Source organism: Indicator indicator, chromosome 21, assembly GCF_027791375.1.
Source record: "Indicator indicator isolate 239-I01 chromosome 21, UM_Iind_1.1, whole genome shotgun sequence".
Classification (NCBI taxonomy): Eukaryota; Metazoa; Chordata; class Aves; order Piciformes; family Indicatoridae; genus Indicator; species Indicator indicator.
The window spans coordinates 1,480,298-1,497,044 of record NC_072030.1 but is presented as its reverse complement, the minus strand read 5'-3'; the positions used below and the strand labels follow the sequence as shown (position 1 = coordinate 1,497,044).

Here is a 16,747-nt window from a genome sequence, read left to right as displayed (position 1 = left end):
GCAGAGGGCACTGAGCTGCCAGCTGCTCCATGCCCAGCACCCATCACCCTGGCCTGGCCACACACAGACACCGAGGGAGGCAGTGTGGCAAGGTGCCCATGCCCTTGGCAGTGGGGGAAGGGAGTTCTGTAAGCCTGGAGGTTTCTGACATGTCCTCACAAGTGACCCCTTGGGGGGGGGAAGGTGGGGAAGGAGGAGCTTGCAGCCTGCCAGGTGTGCCTCTGGCAGCAGCTTTGGGCTGACCAAACATCTGCAGGCAGCTCTGGGCAGGCCTTCCCCAGGCTGCCCACAGCCCCTGGCAGCACTGCCAAGATTCCCTCCTCAGTAACCCCTGGGTTATGTGGGGAGGCAAAGAATCAAGACCAAAAGATCCAAAGCAGTGTGGCCAGAGATGGAGAGAGAGGATCCTGCCCCTCTGCTCTGCTCTGCTCAGACCTCACCTGCAGGGCTGGGTCCAGATATGGGACCCCAAACACAAGAAGGACATGGACCTGATGGAGAGGGTCCAAAGGAAGCCACCAAGATGATCAGAGGGTGGAGAACCTCTGCTGTGGGGCCAGGTTGGGAGAGTTGGGCTGTGCAGGCTGGAGAAGAGAAGGCTCCAGGGAGACCTCAGAGCTGCATTTCAGTATCTGCAGGGGAGCTGCAGGCAGGCTGGGGAGGGACTGTTCAGAAGGGGCTGTGGGGATAGGCCCAGGGGCAATGGTTTGGAACTGGAGCAGGGCAGAGTTAGGTTGGAGCTCAGGAGGAAGTTGTGCACAGTGAGGCTGGGGAGACACTGGAACAGGCTGCCCAGGGAGGTGCTTGAGGCTCCATCCCTGGAGCCATTGCAGCTCAGGCTGGATGTGTCCCTGGGCAGCCTGCTCTGGCTGGAGGTGTCCCTGCTGCCTGCAGGGGGGTGCACAAGATGCCCTTGGAGGCTCCCTTCCAAGCAGGTGCAGTCTGTGAATCTATGGAAAATGAAGAGGCTCCCAAGGCACCTTTAGAGCAACACAGCCCAGCCCAAGGAGACCCTCCTGACTCCACAGAGCCTCACCCAGTTAGGAACTTCAAGCTAAAAACCAGCACCAAACCATTCTCACTTCTAAACCTGGCATTCAGCCACAGCATCCAGCACCCAGAGGCTCCCAGCTGTGGAACACTTCCAAGGCAAAGGACTTCCAAGCATCAAAGTGACCTCCTTAGGTCAACCCCAGCAGCAGGCTGTGGTTCAGCCAGCCAGAGGCTGTCTGGGGGGCATGGAGGAGGAAGCTCTGAGGGTTTCAGCAGGTTCACTCAGGACACACAGACACAAGGAAGTGGTGGCAGAGCCCATGGGAGCCTTCAAAGGGGCTCCCAGGAAACCTGCAGCTGGAGATGAGGACACAGCCCACAGCTGGGCAAGGAAGGAGGTTCCTTGGTGCTGTTGGTTCTCCCATGCTTTATTGGCCTGCCAGCTCTGCGTGACATTTGGCTTCTCAGCAGGATGGCACAGGGGCAGGGATGAGCTCAGAGGTGTCCGAGAGCATGGTGAGGGCTCCCCAGCAGCAGCAGCAGCAGCAGCAGCAGCACTGATCAGCCTTGGGGCTGGGGAAGGCTCTGCTCTGGCAGTGCCACAGCAGAAAGTCTGCTCTGGCACCCAAACACCAACACCTGGCCGATGCAGTCAGTCCCCCAACTCCTCAGGAGGTTTCCTCTGGCAGCATTCAGCGTCCAGGTGTAACTCCAGAGCCAGCTGTGTCCTGGGTGTGGATCTGAACCCACAGCCGTGGCTGTGGCTGCACAGGGGCACAAACAGCCACCCACTGCCAGCTGGGACAAAGCCACTGGAGCAGAACAGTGCCCCACAGTGCCCTGGGGCCAGGGCATGCCCAGCCTGGCAGGGCCAAGAACTCCTGTGAAGAGCAAGGCACGAAGCTGGTGCTGGGGTGGGTGAAGGAGCAGCAGCTGGTTGCTCTCAGCCACCTCCAGCCCAACTCCTCCTTCCCACCAGCTCAGACTCTGCTGGGAGAGCAGCAGTGTTCACCACACCTCCATGCACAGGAGTGCCCCAGCTCCTCCCAGCACTGACAGGGGGGACTTGAGGCCTGGGGGTTCCTCCTGGCCTGCACAAACAAGGGCAGCCCCTGGCAGAGAGGATGTCCCCCACCAGGGATCCCCAGCAGCAGGCTGTGCAGGGAGGGGTTGCTCTTTCCTCTGCCCCTGCCAGTGGGACAGAGAGGAGAGCAGAGCTTCTGCAGGTGCTGGATGACAGCAGCATCTCTGCAATTCTCTGGAGCTCTGCTTCCTCTGGACTGAACCCAGAGTGGACAATGAGATGTCCTGGAAAAAAACCCCTGAGTGCAGTGCAGGCTTCATCTGCCCAGCATGGCACAGCCCTGCCAGGGGAGCAGTGGTGGTAGGAGGAGACCATTCTGCTGCCAGCACAGGGAGAGGGCAGAGAGCAGCTCCTCAGCACTGTGACTCTCTGCCAGGTTCTCTCTGCCACTGTCATGTTTCAGAGCAGCCCTGAGCAGGTCCTGACAGGGAAAAGGGGAGAGCAGAGGAGAAGCAGCCAAGCCTTGCACACACAGAAGGACCTACCTGAACCATGCTCTCCAGCCACAGCAACCCAGGAGCTGCTGAAGAGACCACCAGACCCTTCTGCCTGCCTGCCTGCCCTGCTCCCTGCTCCAGAGGCACTGGGATCAGCACTTCTCCAAGAGGCAGCAGGAAGCTGGGATGCACTTCCACACACGAGGGGAAAAGAGCAACATCTTCTGATGGCAGAAACACATCCACCAAGGCACATGGACACACCGCAGACCCACCCAAACCACTGCTCCAGCTCCTGCTCAATTGGAGAACCCCTCCAGCTCTGGCAGAGGATCTCCAGCCCCTCATGGAGAGCATCTCCAGCCCCTCACAGAGAGCATCTCCAGCCCCTCATGGAGATCTCCAGCCCCTCATGGAGAGGATCTGCAGCCCCTCATGCAGAAGATCTCCAGCCCCTCATGGAGAGGATCTGCAGCCCCTCATGGAGAAGACCTCCAGCCCCTCATGGAGAAGATCTCCAGCCTCTCTTGGAGAAGATCTCCAGCCCCTCATGGAGAGGATCTCCAGCCCCTCATGGAGAGGATCTCCAGCCCCTCATGGAGAGGAGATTAAGACTCAGGCTGGCAGAGCAGACTAAGACTCAGGGTGGCAGAGCAGATTAAGACCCAGGGTGGCAGAGCAGAGTAAGACCCAGGGTGGCAGAGCAGATTAAGACCTAGGGTGGCAGAGCAGACACAGACTCAAGGGTGGCAGAGCAGAGTAAGACCCAGGGTGGCAGAGCAGATTAAGACCTAGGGTGGCAGAGCAGACACAGACTCAAGGGTGGCAGAGCAGAGTAAGACTCAGGGTGGCAGAGCAGAGTAAGACTCAGGGTGGCAGAGCAGACACAGACTCGGTGGCAGAGCAGAGTAAGACCCAGGGTGGCAGAGTAAGACACAGACTCAAGGGTGGCAAGGATGGGTCCAAGAAAACCACAGAGCAGCCTTGCCAGGGATCTTCGGGAACACAAAGACTTTTTCATGGAAAAATAATAAGAATAAAACTCCTCCCCCCCATACCTGTACTTATCTGGGAGTCTGGGGAAGGCCCAAGCTGGAGCTGCCTGCTCCAGATGTCAGAGGAGCTCTGCTTCCTCCTAGCCCTCTGACACTGCTGCACCTCCCCCCGGGAAGGAGGAACTGCCCCAGAGCAACATCTGCTACAAACTGCAGGGGTCAGAGAAACTCCCAACCCTTCCTGCGCCCCTCCAGCCCCGGGCAGCCAGCAGCACAGCTGGGAATCCATCCTCTTCCTCCCCCCCGGCCGCAGGGACTCATCCTGCGTGACTCCCCTCCTTGCACATCCCGCGGGCACAGCGCCCCCTGCAGCCCTGCTGGGCGCTGGGGGACAGTCACAACCAGCAGGGCTCCAAGCCAGGCAGCTGGCGACAGCAACCAGCAGAGCTCCTCTCCAGCAGGGGCAGAGAAGGGCTGCAGAGTCTGTGTCAGCACCACCGCGGGGCTGCTGCGCTCAGGTCATTGTCCCCCGTGGGAGTGACAGGCCCCAGCGTGGTGCCAGCAGCAGCAGCAGCAGCAGGAGGTGGCAGGAGGGTGGCTGTGGGGCAGGATCTGCTGTCTCAGACTAACCAGCTCCGGGGGCTGCAGGGCGTCGCGCTCGTCACGCAGCCTCCTGTTCATCCCTCTGTCCACACAGCAGCAGGGGAGAGACACAGGGAAGCACTCATCAGAGGGGAACACCACCCTGGCACAGGGCAGGAGCCTGGGGCACAGCTGGAGGTGCCCAGGTGGCTCCGAGCAGGTGACTGGCACCACAGGGTTCATAGATTCAGGGAATGGCTCAGGGTGGGAGGGAGCTCAAAGCTCAGCCAGCCCCAACCCCCTGCCATGGGCAGGGACACCTCCCACCAGCCCAGCTTGCTCAGGGCCTCATCCAGCCTGGTCCTGAACACCTTCAGGCAGGAGGCAGCCACAGCCTCCCTGGGCAACCTGTGCCAGTGTCTGGATGCCCTTCCTTATCCTACCAGAGCAGGATCCTGCCCCCATGAGCTGCAACTCAACACTTGCAGCCCTCTCTAGAGGAACTACCTGTGCCAGGCTCTCCCCAAACTCCTCTCCACTCTCAATCTCCCCTCTCCCAGCTCCAAGCCATTGTCCCTCATCCTGCCACTCCCAGCCCTTGCCCAAAGTCCCTCCCCAGCTCTCCTGGAGCCCTTCAGGTACTGGAAGCTGCTCTGAGGTCTCCCTGGAGCCTTCTCTTCTCCAGCCTGAACAGCCCCAACTCTCCCAGCCTGGCCCCACAGGGGAGGTTCTGCAGCCTCTGCTCATCTTGGTGGCCTCCTCTGGACCCTCTCCAGCAGCTCCAGGTCCCTCTTGTGCTGGGGGCCCCAGCAGTGGAGGCAGTGCTGCAGGTGGGGTGTGAGCAGAGCAGAGCAGAGGGGCAGGATCCCCTCCCTGTGCTGCTGCTCTCCCTGCTCTGGATGCAGCTCAGCACACAGCTGCCTGCTGGGCTGCCAGGGACCACTGCTGGCTCCTGGGCAGTTTGTCACCACCTGACACCCCCAAGGCCTTCTCCTGCAGGCTGCTCTCAGCCCCTCCTCACCCAGCCTGGATCTGTGCTGGGGATTGCCCTGCCCCAGCTGCAGGACCTTGCCCTTGGCCTTGCTGACCTTCAGGAGATGCCTTTAGCCAACAGGAAAGACCAAATCCATGAAGTGGTGAAATCCCAGCTCCTGTGCTCTGCTGGGGCTGGCCAGACAGCACAGCTCTGGCCATGGGAAAGCCACCAGGGCCTGAGCACTGCAGGCTGCTGGGGCAGACAGAGGCAGCCCAGCCCCTCACACTCAGGATCTGCCCCAGCCCTGCTCTCACCTGAGCAGCTCCAGCTGCCGGAGGAGGCTCTGCTTCTCCTTCTGCATGTTCTTGGAGACTCTAAACACATCCCTAGGCAAAAGGGGATTGGAAAAGGGGAGAGAAGTGAATGGGAGAAGGAGATGCAGAGATCCTCACACCCCACTGCTGTTTATTATCTTTCCAACCTCTGTTTGTTTCTGCTTGTGGTGGATTTCTCCTGTGGTGGTCCAGGGCTGGGGTAGCTTTGTTGGGGTTCATTCAAACAGGCACTGCACAGCTCTTTGGGACTTCCTCTCCTGAACAGAGGGGAAGAAGCCCAAAGAGGGGAGGGAAGAGGAGAGGAGCTTGGTGCCAGAGGGTCCCCAGGGCTCAGGAGGTGAAGGTGGGTGATGGGAATGTCAGTGGGCTCAGGGATGGTGTCCCCAGCATGGGGGTTTCTGGGAGCTGGAGCTGCTGTGGAGAGGGATGAGGAACCAGGGCAGGAGGAAGAAGAGGTGGAGGAGGAGGAAGAGGAGGGAAAGAAGAAGGATCATGATGAGGCTCTGGCCAGCCTGCTGTAGTGTGAGGTGTCCCTGCCCATGGCAGGGGGGTTGAAACTGGATGAGCCTTGTGGTCCCTTCCAGCCCTGACTGATTCTATGATTCTCAGGAAGAGGAAGGAGCCTTGAAGACAAAGATGCTGACAGGACTGGAACACCTCCCCTGTGAGGAAAGGCTGAGACCCTGGGGCTGGTTAGTCTGCAGAAGAGCAGCCTGAGGGGGATCTGATCAATCCTGATCAACACTTCAAGGGTGGTGTCAGGAGGATGGGACCAGGCTTTGTTCAGTGGTGCCCAGGACAGGACAAGGGCCAGTGGGCACAGACTTGGACATGAGAACTTCCATCTGAACATGAGGAGGAACTGCTGTGATTGAAGGGTGACAGAGCCTGGAGCAGGCTGCCCAGAGGGATTGTGGAGTCTCTATCTCTGCAGACTTCCCAACCCCACCTGGCTGTGTTCTGTGTGCCCTGCCCTGGGTGCCCTGCCTTGGTGGGGGGTTGGACTGGCTGATCCTGAGGTCCTTCCCAACCCCTACCACTCTGTGATTCTGTGATCCCCTTCTCAGGGACACTGAAGGTATTCTCAGAGGTCAGGGCCTGGAAGGATGGAGGGGAAGCAGCACTGCTGTGGGAGCCAGGAGGGCATGAGGGCAGGCAGCTCATTATCTCCTTCCACACTGCAGGTTCCTCAGCTGCTGGGGGTGGGAAGGATGCTCACTGCCAGCTGGATCTGAACCACTCCAGTGTCTTATCTCCATGGGATCAGGTTCAGCCCAGCAGCAGGAAGAGAAGAGATGAACAGGGATCAGGAGGGACTTTATGGAGGTGATGGTGAACTGGAAACACATGGAGGAGGGAAGCCTCCTGTGGGCTGAGGACCATCTGTGGTTTTGACCCTGCTTTTGCAGTCAAGTACCAATGACCACCCTCATCTGCCAGGCAAGGGGGGCAGGAGGCAGCCCACAGGGGCACTGGGATGTCACCTGTCCTCACAAGGGACAAGCAATCCTCTGCTGCCACCAAGGCTTCTCCCTGCAGACCCCTAAGCTTTAACTGCCTGCACCCCCTGAGGTCCCTGCCCTGACACCCCCTCCCTCCCCTGACACCCCCTCCCTCCCCTGACACCCCCTCCCATCCCTGACACCCCCTCCCTCCCTGACCCCACCTCCCTCCCTGACCCCCACCTCCCTCCCTGACCCCCACCTCCCTCCCTGACCCCACCTCCCTCCCTGACCCCACCTCCCTCCCTGACCCCACCTCCCTCCCTGACCCCACCTCCCTCCCTGACCCCCACCTCCCTCCCTGACCCCACCTCCCTCCCTGACCCCACCTCCCTCCCTGACCCCACCTCCCTCCCTGACCCCACCTCCCTCCCTGACCCCCATCCTCCCTCCCTGACCCCCATCCTCCCTCCCTGACCCCCAACCTCCCTCCCTGACCCCCCTCCCTCCCTGACCCCACCTCCCTCCCTGACCCCCACCTCCCTCCCTGACCCCCACCTCCCTCCCTGACACCCCCTCCCTCCCTGACCCCACCTCCCTCCCTGACCCCCCTCCCTCCCTGACCCCCCTCCCTCCCTGACCCCCACCTCCCTCCCTGACCCCCACCTCCCTCCCTGACCCCCCTCCTCCTCCCTGACCCCCACCTCCCTCCCTGACCCCATCCTCCCTCCCTGACCCCAACCTCCCTCCCTGACCCCAACCTCCCTCCCTGACCCCCATCCTCCCTCCCTGACCCCCAACCTCCCTCCCTGACCCCCAACCTCCCTCCCTGACCCCAACCTCCCTCCCTGACCCCAACCTCCCTCCCTGACCCCATCCTCCCTCCCTGACCCCCATCCTCCCTCCCTGACCCCAACCTCCCTCCCTGACCCCAACCTCCCTCCCTGACCCCAACCTCCCTCCCTGACCCCATCCTCCCTCCCTGACCCCCACCTCCCTCCCTGACCCCCCTCCCTCCCTGACACCCACCTCCCTCCCTGACCCCACCTCCCTCCCTGACCCCACCTCCCTCCCTGACCCCCCCTCCCTCCCTGACCCCACCTCCCTCCCTGACCCCCCTCCCTCCCTGACCCCACCTCCCTCCCTGACCCCCACCTCCCTCCCTGACCCCACCTCCCTCCCTGACCCCCCTCCCTCCCTGACCCCCACCTCCCTCCCTGACCCCCCTCCCTCCCTGACCCCCACCTCCCTCCCTGACCCCCCTCCCTCCCTGACACCCCCTCCCTCCCTGACCCCCTCCCTCCCTGACACCCCCTCCCTCCCTGACACCCCCTCCCTCCCTGACCCCCACCTCCCTCCCTGACCCCCCTCCCTCCCTGACCCCACCTCCCTCCCTGACCCCCCTCCCTCCCTGACCCCCCTCCCTCCCTGACCCCACCTCCCTCCCTGACCCCCCTCCCTCCCTGACACCCCCTCCCCTCCCTGACACCCCTTCCCAGCCCTTTCCCACCTGTCCTTCTGCTCTTGCTCAACCTGAGCCTCTCTCTGGAGCTTCTGCAGCTGTCCCTTGGCAGCCTCCAGCTCCCATCTGCTCTTCTCCAGCTCCTCCAGCAGGTTTTCATTCAGGTGCCTCAGCCTCTTGTTCTGCACTCGAGCCTCCAGCTGCTCCGAGCTCAAGGACTGCAGCTGCAGTTCCAGCTGCAGAGGGACAGGAGAAGGAGGAGGGTTAAGCACAGGGAAGAAGGCTTTGTGCTGCTGTCAGGCAGAGGCAGAAGGGAGGTGAGCACAGGTCCTGCAGGAGCAGCAGTGGGCAGAGAGGTGGTGAACTGGCAGCAATTCCCTCTCCTGACGGCAGCACTGGGCAGGAGGGAGTGCAGAGCACTCAGGCAGGCTGAGGAGCTGGGGGCTGCTGTCAGCTGTGCAGGAAAGCAGAGCACAAAGGAGGGGCAGAGGAGGACTGGCAAAATGTGGGTGAGTCTGTCGGGGCTTATTCAGTGGCTGCTGCAATGGTCTGGGGGCTTCCTGAGCCCATGGCAGCTGCAAGAGGGATCTGTGAAGGTGCTGGGGTCAGCTGCTTGGGAGGCCTCTGCTAGAGACAGGACCTGGGGCTAGAGATGTTCTCTAAATGCCACTAAGGCAGAGCTGCACTCCAGGCACCACAAGACCCCAGCACAGCTGACAAAGCTCCTGTCCCACCCCAACCATCCTCACTCTGTCCTGCACTCAGACTGCCTCCTGGGTCCTCAGCAGTGCTGCTGCAGCCTGCTTGGAAGGGAGCCTCCAAGGGCATCCTCTGCAACCCCTTTGAAGGCTCCCGTGGGCTCTGCCACCACTTCCTTGTGTCTGTGTGTCCTGAGTGAACCTGCTGAAACCCTCAGAGCTTCCTCCTCCATCCCCCCCAGACAGCCTCTGGCTGGCTGAACCACAGCCTGCTGCTGGGGTTGACCTAAGGAGGTCACTTTGATGCTTGGAAGTCCTTTGCCTTGGAAGTGTTCCACAGCTGGGAGCCTCTGGGTGCTTGATGCTGTGGCTGAACGCCAGGTTTAGAAGTGAGAATGGTTTGGTGCTGGTTTTTAGCTTGAAGTTCCTAACTGGGTGAGGCTCTGTGGAGTCAGGAGGGTCTCCTTGGGCTGGGCTGTGTTGCTCTAAAGGTGCCTTGGGAGCCTCTTCATTTTCCATAGATTCACAGACTGCACCTGCTTGGAAGGGAGCCTCCAAGGGCATCTTGTGCACCCTCCTGCAGGCAGCAGGGACACCTCCAGCCAGAGCAGGCTGCCCAGGGACACATCCAGCCTGAGCTGCAATGGCTCCAGGGATGGAGCCTCAAGCCCCTCCCTGGGCAGCCTGTTCCAGTGTCTCCCCAGCCTCACTGTGCACAACTTCCTCCTGAGCTCCAACCTAACTCTGCCCTGCTCCAGTTCCAAACCATTGCCCCTGGGCCTATCCCCACAGCCCCTTCTGAACAGTCCCTCCCCAGCCTGCCTGCAGCTCCCCTGCAGATATGGAAATGTAGTTACAAGGTCTCACCAGAGCCTTCTCCTCTCCAGGGTGATTTCTTTTCCCAAATATCCCCCAGTGGTCCTTTTTTGGACACTGGCTGGGTACCCAGCTCCTTCTCCCGGGTGGGTGAGCAGGGTCTGTGCCCCAGCAGGTTGGCAACAGTCCTCTCCCAGCTCCAAGCCATTGTCCCTCATCCTGGCACTCCCAGCCCCTGTCCAAAGTCTCTCCCCTGCTCTCCTGGAGCCCTTCAGGTACTGGAAGCTGCTCTGAGGTCTCCCTGGAGCCTTCTCTTCTCCAGGCTGAACAGCCCCATCTGTCCCAGCCCAACCATAGGGGAGGTTCTCCAGCCCTCTGCTCATCTTTGTGTCCTCCTCCGGTCCTGTTCCATCAGGTCCATGTCCTTCTTGTGCTGAGTGCCCCAGAGCTGGACACAGCCCTGCAGGTGAGGTCTGAGCAGAGCAGAGCAGAGGGGCAGAAGGATCACAGAGATGCTCCAATATCCCTCCACCCACCTCAGCTAACCAAAGCCTCCTGCTGAAGCTGCAGCTCCACAGAAATTGTGGCACCCACCTGAGAAGTGACAGCCCCAAACTAAAATTAACCAATCCAAGCCTGCAGCCAGAGAGGAGCACCAGGAGCAAGCAGTTGTGAGCAGTGCAGTAGGTGGCAGTCAGGCTCCATGCTGGCATCTTGCCCTGCCCTCTGCCTACCTTCTGCCCCTCTCCATGGCACAGTTAAGCAGCACACTGCCCACAAAGGGATTTTTTCCTGTTCCCCTGCTCTCTGCCAGCACACAACTGCCACAGCCACGAGCAGGAGGCAGCAGAGCTGACTTCTCATAGGTTCCTCAAAACAAGTCCCACAGGAGGATGGAGACTCCCTTGTGACAAGGAGTCCATGGGGCAGACAAGGGCTGGTGGGGACAAGTTGCTGCTGGGGACATTCCCTTTGGGCTGCAGAAGGAAATGTTTCCCATGAGCACAGCTGGACACTGGAATCATCTCCCAAGGGCAGCAGTGGATGCCCTGCAGTGAGCAGTGTGGAGACTCAGCCTGGCAGGGTGCTGGGCCAGCTCCTGGCAACTGCACCATCACCTGGAAAGGTTGGAGCAGGTGATCCCTGGGGTCCCTTCCCAGCTGGCACTCTGTGGGATCCCTCCCCACTGAGGCTACAGCACAGCTCACACCCAGCTGTGTCTGGAGGCTTCTGGAGACTTTGGACATCCGAGGAAATCTGAGCAGTCAACAGCCAGCCCTGCCCACAGCCTTTGGATCTGTCAGGAACTCCTGCCCTGCCCCACAGCAGCCTCCTGGAGCTGGAGGTGACACCAGGAACAATCCCAACGCTGCCTCACTTGCACCACAAGAGGGACCTGAAGATCCACACAGACCACTCCAGGAGGAAGGGAGGTTCTCCTCCTCCTCTGTGGTTCCTGTGCCCAGAGGCAGCTTCCTTACACACCACCCAGGGCTCCAAAGTGCCACAGTGTGACCTCATTTCCCCAGCCAAACAGCTGCTGTACAAATGAGGGGAGGACTGTGCCAGGGGGAAGGCAATGCATGGAGCAACCATTCCCAGGAAGGCCTCACAGGCAAAGACAATCCCTGGACAAAGCACTTCAGCACCCTCAGAGCCAGCAGGGATCTGGACTAGATGGTACCAGGGTAGATGGGGCTCAGCCAGGAAAGGCCTGAGGAGGAAGACGGTAGAAAGGGACAAGCTGCTGGAGGAAGGCTTTGGGTCCTGTTACCTTCTTCTGATGGTAGAGGATTTTCTCCAGCTCCTGCTCTTTGCTGTGCAGCTCCTTCTGGAGCAGGTTACTCCTGTCATGCCTCAGAGCTTCCTGCAGGGCAGACACACAGCTGTGCATACAGCACCCAGGACAGCAGGAGCTGTTCTTGGCCAGAGGAGACACCTCCAGGGCAAGCCTGGCTTCAGGCAGGAGAGAGGAGGTACCTGGCAGCTCAGCCTCTCCCTTTCTGCTTTGATCTGTTGCTCCATCTCTTCATAAAGGCATCGGACTTCCCGGTCGTGGTCTGACTCCTTCCTGCAGGGGGCACAGGGGGCAGGAGAGGGAGAGAATCCAGGGAGGAATCACTGAATGGCTTCAGTTGGAAAGGACCTAGGAGATCATCTGCTCCAACCCGTTGCCATGGGCAGGGACACCTCCCACCAGCACAGCTTGCTCAGGGCCTCATCCAGCCTGGCCTTCAACACCTCCAGGCAGGAGGCAGCCACAGCCTCCCTGGGCAACCTGTGCCAGAGTCTCACCACCCTCACACTCAAGAACTTCTTCCTCAGCTCCACTCTAACCCTGCTCTGCCTCAGCTTCAAACCATTCCCCCTTGGCCTGGCTCCAGACACCCTCAGCAAAAGTCTCTCTGCAGCCTTCCTGCAGGATCCCTTCAGGTCCTGGCAGGCAGCTCTCAGGTCCCTCTGGAGCCTTCTCTTCTCCAGGCTGCACACCCCCAGCTCCCTCAGCCTGTGCTCACAGCAGAGCTGCTCCAGTCCTTGGAGCATCTTGGGTGGGATTGAGTGGGATTGGCATTGGGTGGGATTTAACCCAAACCCAAGGCGATCAGAGCAAGATGATGGAATCAGGGAGTGGTTTGGGTTAGAAGGGACCTTTGAAGGTCATCCAGTCCAACGCTGCAGCAGCCTGCAGGGACATCTGCAACCAGAGCAGGTAAAGAGTCTGCGCCCTCCAACTTCTTGCTGTTGAGGCAGCCTCTGAGCATCAGCTTTTGAGGAAGCACCGCAGCAGCTGGCTCCAAATGGCCAAATAATGTGGTCCATACCTCTTCAAGGCCTGTTCCATTGTCTCCTTCTCATGGTTCACCTCCTGTATGTAGGAGGAAACACGCAACAGAAACTCTTCAAAGCTGGCCAGCAGCTCCGGGCGCTCCTTCCGCAGCCGAGCCCACAGCTCCCGCAGCTCCTGGGGACTGCAGCAAGCAGGCAACAGACAAGGAGAGAAAATGAGTCCCTGCCACCTTATGGGGTGTTAGTCCAGCTCCAAAAGGCACTCAGGATACACAAACTGCCCTTCTCCTGTGACCACCTCCATTCCACCATCAGAGCTAAGAGTGACAGTCATGGAGCGTGCACATGGAACAAGGAAGCCCAAGAGAGCCAAGCAGAGCCTGGGCTGCAGCAAGAGAAGTGTGGCCAGCAGGGCCAGGGAGGGGATTCTCCCCCTCTGCTCCACTCTGCTGAGACCACACCTGGAGCTCTGGGTCCAGTTCACAGGCTCACAGGATGTTAGGAGTTGGAAGGGACCTCTGGAGATCTTCCAGTCCAAACCCCTGCCAGAGCAGAACCATAGAACCCAGCACAGGTCACACAGGAACACATCAGACAGGGCTGGGAAGGCTCCAGAGAAGGAGACTCCACAACCTCTCTGGGCAGCCTGCTCCAGGGCTCTGGGACCCTCACAGTGCAGAAGTTCCTCCTCATGTTGAGGTGGAACCTCCTGTGCTGGAGTTGATATCCATTGCCCTTGTCCTATCCCAGGATGCAGCTGAGCAGAGCCTGTCCCTGTCCCTTCCTTCCTGACCCCCAGCCCTCAGATATTTATAAACATTTATTAAATCCCCTCTCAGCCTTCTCCTCTCCAGACTAAACAGCCTGGAGCCCCTATTACAGAAGAGATCTGGAGGTGCTGGAAGGTGTCCAGAGAAGGGCCATGAGGACGAGCAGAGGGCTGGAGCTGCTCTGCTCTGGAGACAGCCTGAGAGAGTTGGGGTTGTGCAGGCTGGAGAGGAGAAGGCTCCCAGGAGACCTTCTGGTGGCCTTCCAGGATCTGAAGGGGGCTCCAAGAAAGCTGGAGAGGGACTTTTGAGGGTGTCAGGGAGTGATAGGACTGGGGGGGATGGAGCAAAAGTAGAAATGGGGAGATTGAGATTGGCTGTTGGGAAGAAGTTGTTCCCCATGAAGGTGGTGAGAGCCTGGCACAGGTTGCCCAGGGAGGTGGTGGAAGCCTCACCCCTGGAGGGTTTTGCAGCCAGGCTGGATGTGGCTGTGAGCAACCTGCTGTGGTGTGAGGTGTCCCTGCCCATGGCAGGGGGTTGGGACTGGCTGAGCCTTGAGGTCCCTTCCAACCCTGACAATTCTGGGATTCTAAGATCTACTGCAAGGTTAAAATCAAGGAACACAGCACTGCTGGAACACAGCACTGATGAAGTGCCTCTGTCCCAAAGAGCCTTCACTCATGCTGCTTTAGGAGGAAAAGTCTGGGGTTTGTTTTGCTTCTTGTTTCTAAATCCCTGAAGTACTTTGGGAGAAAAGCCTGGAAATTCCCAGAAGAATTATCCCTGCAGACAGTGTGCAAGCAGATCTTCTCTTTGGCTGGGTGTTGGTCTCCTTTAATACTCTTTGTGATAAAAAACAGGCAAAAAAGAAGCAAAAAGCTCTTGATTCCCCTTGCCTGCCCTGCACAGCAGCCTCCTTCACCTACCCCAAGCTGAAGAAGTCCCCTGGCACTTCATCCAGCCTTGCTGGTTCAGATAGAAGAACCTTTTGAGTCCTGTCAATGACCAAGCTCCCTTCATCCTAGCAAACACCAGTGAAGAAAGTTCAGACCCCTGCTGAAAGCTTCTGTATGTGATATAGAGCAGCCACTGGCTGGCTTGGCACCAAGGCACCACCTGAGGCAGCTACAGAACTCACCCCATGGAACTGCAAGTCAGTGCTCAGAACAAAACACAGCAGAGCTCCATGAAGTCCATGAAGTCATGGCCTGAAGCTTCCCAGAGCAGAGTGAGGACCAGCAGCCTGCTTCTCTAGCACAGTTTGGCTTGGAAAATGCCTCTGAGATCATCCAGTCCAACCTTCAACCCAACCCCACCATGGCCCCATGTGCCTTGGGCAGAGGTCTCCTCAGTTCCAGGAGGCAGTGTTGGGTTGGGTCTGAAAAGGGCCCCAGGAGCCCTGGTTTGTGGGGCTGTGGTTTTAGCAGCCCCATCCAGTGCCATTCAGAGAGTCATTGAGGTTGGAAAAGTCCTCTGGGATCATCCAGTCCAACATCAACCCAACCCCACCATGGCCACCAAACCATGGCCCCAAGTGCCATGGGCAAAGGTCTCTTGAACACCTCCAGGCATGGGGACTGCACCACCTCCCTGGGCAGCCTCTGCCAATCCCTGACCACTCTTACAGCAAAGAAAAGTTTCTTCCTCTCCAACCTAACCCTCCCCTGGCACAATTCCAGGCCATCTCCTCTCCTCCTATCAATGTGGCCTCTCAGAGTGGCAGCCCAGCACAGGAGCTTCCCAGAATGTGCCAGGACAGGAGGAGCACAGAGAGCATCACAAGGAGCATGGAAGTGCTTCACATCACACTGCCAGAGGGACCAAGAAAGGCTCTGTTGGGTGACAGAGGCAGCTCTGCAAGCAGCAAGCTCCTTCCCTCTCAGCTTCTGTCCCCTGTCCTCTACTCTGCCCTGGTGAGACCACATCTGGTGTTCTGTGTCCAGGTCTGGGCTCCCCAGCTCAGGAGGGACAGGGAACTGCTGGAGAGAGTCCAATGGAGGCTGTGAGGATGCTGAAGGGCCTGGAACATTGTGTGAGGAGGAAAGGCTGAGCCCTGGGGCTGGTGAGCCTGGAGAGGAGAAGGCTGAGAGGGATCTGAGTCTATCAATATCTGAGGGGTGGGGGTCAGGCTCTTTCCTGTGTTGGAACAAAGGCAATGGACACAAACTGGAACCCAGGAGGTTCCACCTCAACTTCAGGAGGAATTTCTTTGGTGTGAGGCTGCTGGAGGCCTGGACAGGCTGCCCAGAGAGGTTGTGGAGTCTCCTGCTCTGGAGACTTTCAAGCCCCACCTGGCTGTGTTCCTGTGTGCCCTGCCCTGGGTGCCCTGCCCTGGGTGCCCTGCCCTGGGTGCCCCTGCCCTGGCAGGAGGTTGGGCTGGATGATCTCCAGAGGTCCCTTCCAGCTTTACCATTCTGTGATCCTATGATCTGCAAGCCCTGACCCTGCCTGGGCTGCTCCCTACAAACTGCCTGCACTGTTGGCCTGATACAAGATGGCATGGATGCAGCTGGGCACCTCCAGCCCATCAGCTGCACATCAGTCAGAGCCAGCTGTGAGTCATCCTTCCCTTGGGAAGGCTCTGAAACAGGGCTGGGGGACACTGGGGCCAGCAGACTCTACTGGGGCCCAGGAGGACAATGCAAGGACAACAATGTGAAGGCTCAAGGCTCAGGTGAGCTTCCCTGACCCAGCTCAGCCTCTCCATAGAATCACAGAACTGTCAGGGCTGGAAGGGACCTCAAGGCTCAGCCAGTCCCAACCCCCTGCCATGGGCAGGGACACCTCACACCACAGCAGGTTGCTCACAGCCACATCCAGCCTGGCTGCAAAACCCTCCAGGGATGAGGCTTCCACCACCTCCCTGGGCAACCTCTGCCAGTCTCTCACCACCCTCATGGGGAACAACTTCTTCCCAACAGCCAATCTCAATCTCCCCACTTCTACTTTTGCTCCATCCCCCCCAGTCCTATCCCTCCCTGACACCCTCAAAAGTCCCTCCCCAGCTTTCTTGTAGCCCCCTTCAGATCCTGCAAGGCCACCAGAAGGTCTCCTGGGAGCCTTCTCCTCTCCAGCCTGCACAACCCCAACTCTCTCAGGCTGTCTCCAGAGCAGAGCAGCTCCAGCCCTCTGCTCCTCCTCATGGCCCTTCTCTGGACACCTTCCAGCCCCTCCAGATCCTTCCTGGAACAGAGGCTCCAGACCTGGACCCAGAGCTCCAGGTGTGCTCTCAGCAGAGTGGAGCAGAGGGGGAGAATCCCCTCCCTGGCCCTGCTGGCCACACTTCTCTTGCTGCAGCCCAGGCTCTGCTTGGCTCTCTGGGCTGCAAGTGCTCACTGCTGGCTCCTGGGGAGCTTCTCCTCCCCCAGCACCC

The 16,747-nt window shown here is 59.5% G+C and overlaps 1 protein-coding gene across 1 annotated transcript in view; it reads right to left on the bottom strand.

Moving 5' to 3' along the window:
• CRACR2B (calcium release activated channel regulator 2B) overlaps positions 1 to 16,747 on the bottom strand; it is a 73,135-nt gene that overhangs the window by 15,666 nt on the left and 40,722 nt on the right. Inside the window, exons 5-10 of the mRNA XM_054390731.1 lie at positions 12,643 to 12,789; positions 11,801 to 11,891; positions 11,595 to 11,687; positions 8,355 to 8,542; positions 5,382 to 5,453; positions 4,140 to 4,194 (exon numbers count right to left, since the gene is read on the bottom strand). Of these exons, the coding sequence (XP_054246706.1) occupies positions 4,140 to 4,194; positions 5,382 to 5,453; positions 8,355 to 8,542; positions 11,595 to 11,687; positions 11,801 to 11,891; positions 12,643 to 12,789 (646 nt within the window). The remainder of the gene's footprint in view (positions 1 to 4,139; positions 4,195 to 5,381; positions 5,454 to 8,354; positions 8,543 to 11,594; positions 11,688 to 11,800; positions 11,892 to 12,642; positions 12,790 to 16,747) is intronic.